The 4,491-nt window shown below is 37.2% G+C and overlaps 1 protein-coding gene across 1 annotated transcript in view; it reads right to left on the bottom strand.

Annotated features, from left to right (window-relative positions):
• ATG10 (autophagy related 10) overlaps positions 1-4,491 on the bottom strand; it is a 605,094-nt gene that overhangs the window by 175,194 nt on the left and 425,409 nt on the right. Inside the window, exon 4 of the mRNA XM_007943474.1 lies at positions 1,742-1,839. Within this exon, the coding sequence (XP_007941665.1) occupies positions 1,742-1,839 (98 nt within the window). The remainder of the gene's footprint in view (positions 1-1,741; positions 1,840-4,491) is intronic.

The raw sequence follows: 4,491 nt of genomic DNA, 5'->3' as shown, positions 1-4,491 counted from the left end.
TCACTACAGAAGTAGATTGCCCAATCTTCCTTCCGAGGAGTGGCTGGTGGGTTTGAACCACCAGCCTTCTGATGAGCAGTCAAATGCCTTAGGCACTACACCACCAGAGCTCCTGAACTGCTGTATGGAATATGAAATTGCTCCGTAAACTTTCACCCAAATCACAATAATACATTTTTATTTTTTAAGATATAAATAGTAGTAAATGATAGGGAGAGAGAAGGTTTAGAAGACCAGAAATACAAGACTTTATTGTGTTCCAGATGAAGTCATAAGGGCTAGATCTGGAAGGTGACAGTGGGAAAGGAAAGGATCAATTGAAAGGCAGTGTGAAAGATATGGGAGTCCTTGGGTGGTATGAATGGTTGATGGTCTCAATTGCTAATAGAAAGGTTGTAGGTTCCAGTCCATCCAGAGATGCCTTGGAAGAAAGACCTAGCAATCTACTTCTGAAAAATTAGCCATTGAAAACTCTGTGGAGTACAGTTCTAGTCAGACAAACATGGGGTCACCATGAGTTGGAATCGGCTCATGGCAACTAGTGAAATATATATACATTTAAATCTACTTTTGTCCTGAATTAAAATCTAAAAAAAGTCACCTGTAGTCATTATCAAATCACTATTTAAAAGATCCTAAGGATCCTCGTGTTGATTGAGAGATTAAAAAAACTGTCATTATTGTGATCAAACATAGAAGAGGACATAAAAATTCTAATGTCTAATAAAATCATTTTTAAAGCAAACTTTGATTAAGCTTAACCAAGGATAGGGAAAAAAATAAGATTTTTGATATAAGAAAAAACTATTTTTAAAGAGACCATGATTGGTTGCAAGGTAATGTTATTTTTAAATTTCTAAAATAATTAACTGCTGAATTTAGCAAGGCACTAATAATGACTTATATGATTGACAGATCTATTTTCTCTACTTTTGCAAATCACTATAGCAAATCTATTACTAATCAAAAGTTTTTTTTTTTTCTTTTTTGCAAATGTACATAGTTAAACTATGAAGAATTATACCTGACACAGGGATATTATCTACTTCTTAGAATATATGACAATTTAGTTTCTAGTCTCATTTACTTGAGCATCTACTATATATTAAGTACTGTGTTCATGCAGGGTAGATAATGAAAAGTAAAACAGATGTGGTATGACCTCATAAACACTCATGATTTGGTAGAAAAGACAAACATTAAAAAAATATATACACAAATATATAATTAAAAACTGTGGTGAATGCTATGAAGGAAAATTATAGGATGCTATGATAGTTTAAGGTAGTTTCTAACCACAAGGTCAGCGGTTCCAACCCACCAGCTGCTCTGCAGGAGGAAGATGAGGGGCTCTACTTCTGTAAAGATATACAGCCTTGGAAATCTAAAGGGGGTTGCTGTGAGTTGGACTTGACTTGATGGCAGTGGGTTTATGAGAGCTTTAGTAATCTCTTTCCATTAAGATATAGTCATGAAAAATCTATGGAGTTGGTCTACTACTATGTAAGACCTGCGGTTGCCACAAGTTAGTATTGGTTATGAGTGCTGATAATAAGCAGGCTATAACCCAGGGCTATAAATCCTGGGTCTGAGAAAGTGTTTTTGAAGAAACATTCTTTGAGCTGAAATTTATGAGGAAGTAGAGAAGTGAAATAGGGCAAAAAATGAGAGGGAGAGAACTAGATGAAAAGATGAGCAGAGAGAAAGAATTGCATATAGTAAAATAAAAATCATCTCTAACCTGTTGGGAAATGGTGTCCCATGGTCCCTGCAAAAGCCGTGACTTGTAGCACTCATGGACTCCTTCCCATATGTCCTTCAGAGTTAGAGGTCTTCCATCTGTGAAAGTGTAATTTAAATTCTTTCAGTTAGTATTTCCATGAACACAATGGTACCTGGTGTCTATCTAGAAATACTAGAAGAAAGTCATGATTTAAAAAAAAAAAAAAAAATCTTTACTAGTACATAATACTGGGAGCTCTGGTGGCATAGTGCTTAAGGCATTTGACTGCTAACCAGAAGGCTGGCAGTTTAAACCCACCAGCCACTCCTCAGAAGGAAGACTGGGCAATATACTTCCATAGAGATACTGCCTCGGAAACCCAAGGAGGAGTCACTATGAGTTGGAATTGAATTGCGGCAGTGAATTTTTTATTTTTTTTTTAGCACATAATACTAGTTATATATCCAAAAGTGCTATATGAATTACTATTTTCTTTCTTGGGGAAATTTAAATATTCAACCTTCTTTTCTTTGTAACCATCTACCAGTTAAATCATCTGCTCATTCATTGCCTCCAGGAATTTGACAACATAATTAAAATCCAAATGTTTTAGAGAAAACTAATAGTTACAAGTATAGACAGAGGACCAGGTAGACAAACTCTCATATTCACAAGGGTGCACTATGGATAACAATGAAGTCTTAATACTTTCTCTAGTCCTTAAAATCGAAGAGACCACACTCATATTTCTTTCATTTTCTCAATTTATTGAGTATCTGCAATGTTCAAATCACTCTGTTGGGCACCATAGGGAATACAGAGAAGAAAACATACAATTTATCCTAATAAGACGCTTACCATCTATGAAGTAAATCATGACAAATATATCAACAACTAAAATACTACTGTTGCTGCTGTTGTTGTTAATAGCTGAGGTTGAGTTGGCCCTGTCACACAGTAACCCTCTATGCACAATGAGATTGAACAGCACTGATCCATATGGTCTCATTGACTAACTGTCAGATTTAGATGCCCTGGCCTTTCTTTCTAGTCTGGAAGCTCTGTTGAAGCCTGCACAGTCTCATAGCAACACACAAACCTCCAAAGACAGAACTTTTTTTGACTGTGTTTTGTGACTGTGTTTGAGGTACACTGGTCAGAAATTGAACCCAGGTCTCCTTTCTGAAAGGCAAGGATTTGGTGACTGCAAGAGGAAAATTGAAGTTCTGTGACAGTCAAGGTGAAGGAGAGAGTAACACCCAGTGTCTGTGGCAGGTGGAGAATACAGGATGGTTGTGAGTGGAGGGGAATGAGAGGGGTTGGCATGAACAGACTGGTAAAAGCTTTGTTGTTGTTAGGTGCTGTCACATTGGTTCTGACTCTTAGTGACCCTGTGTACAACAGAATGAAACACTGCCTGGTCCTATACCATCCTCCAATCCATGCTATGCTTGAACCTATCATTGCAGCTACTGTGTCAATCTACCTCATTGAGGGTATTCCCCTCTTTCACTGACCCTCTACTTTACAAAGTATGATATCCTTCTCCAGGGACTGGTCTCCTCCTGATATGACCAAAGTAGGTGAGACAAATTCTGGCCATTTTCTCTTCTAAGGAGCATTCAGGTTGTACTTTGTCCAGGAGAGATTTGTTCCTTTTTCTGGCAGTTCATGGTATATTCAGTAGTCTTCCCAAACACCACAATGCAAATGCATCAATTCTTTGGTCTTCCTTATTCACTGCCTAGCTTTCATATACATATGAGACTACTGAAAGTACTATGCCTTGGGTCAAGCATGCCTTTGTTTTCAAAGTGACATCTTTGCTCTCTAACACTTTGAAGAGGGTTTTTTGTTTGTTTGTTTGTTTGTCTGTTCTTGTTTTTTGGCAGCAGATCTGCCCAGTGCAATCCACCCTCTGATTTCTTGACTGCTGCTTCCATGGGTGTTGATTGTGGATGCTAATAAAATGAAATCGCTGACAACTTCAATCTTTTCTCCATTTAACATGTTGTTGCTCACTGGTCCAGTTGTGAGGATTTTTGTTTCTTTATGTTGAGGTGTAATCTATATTTCAGACTGTAGTCTTTGATCTCAGTCAGTAAGTGTTGCAAGTCATCTTCAATTTCAGCAAGCAAAATTGTGTCATCTGCCCATCACAGGTTGTTAATGAGTCTTCCTCCAATCCTGATGCCGTGTTCCTCTTCATATAGTCCAGCTTCTCTGATTATTTGCTCAGCATACAGGTTGAATAAGTATAGTGAAAGGATACAACCCTGATACACACCCTTCCTGATTTTAAAGCATGTAGCAGTCCCCTTGTTCTGTTCAAACAACAGCCTCTTGGTTTATGTACAGGTTCCTCACAAGCACAATTAAGTGTTCTGGAATTCCTACTCTCCACAAAATTATCCATAATTTGTTATGATCCACATAGTCAAATGTTTTTGCACAGTCAAAAAACACAGGTAAACATCTTTCTAGTATTTTTCTTTCAGCCAAGATCCATCTGATGTCAGCAATGATGTCCCTCATTCCATGCCCTCTTCTGAATCTGGCTTGAGTTTTTGGAAGTTCCTTGTCAATATATTGCTGCAACCATTCTGAATCATCCCCAGCAAAATTTTACTTGCATATAATATTAATGATATTGTTCGATAATTTCCACATTCTGTTGAATCACCTTTCTTTTTTTAAATTATTTAACTTATTTATTTATTGCGATTTGGGTGAAGATTTACAGAGCAAATTCACTTTCCATATAGCAG

This window comes from Orycteropus afer, unplaced genomic scaffold (genome assembly GCF_000298275.1).
Source record: "Orycteropus afer afer isolate SDZICR_OR568_19922 unplaced genomic scaffold, OryAfe1.0 scaffold00107, whole genome shotgun sequence".
Lineage (NCBI taxonomy): Eukaryota > Metazoa > Chordata > Mammalia > Tubulidentata > Orycteropodidae > Orycteropus > Orycteropus afer.
This window is presented reverse-complemented; position numbering and strand designations above follow the sequence as displayed.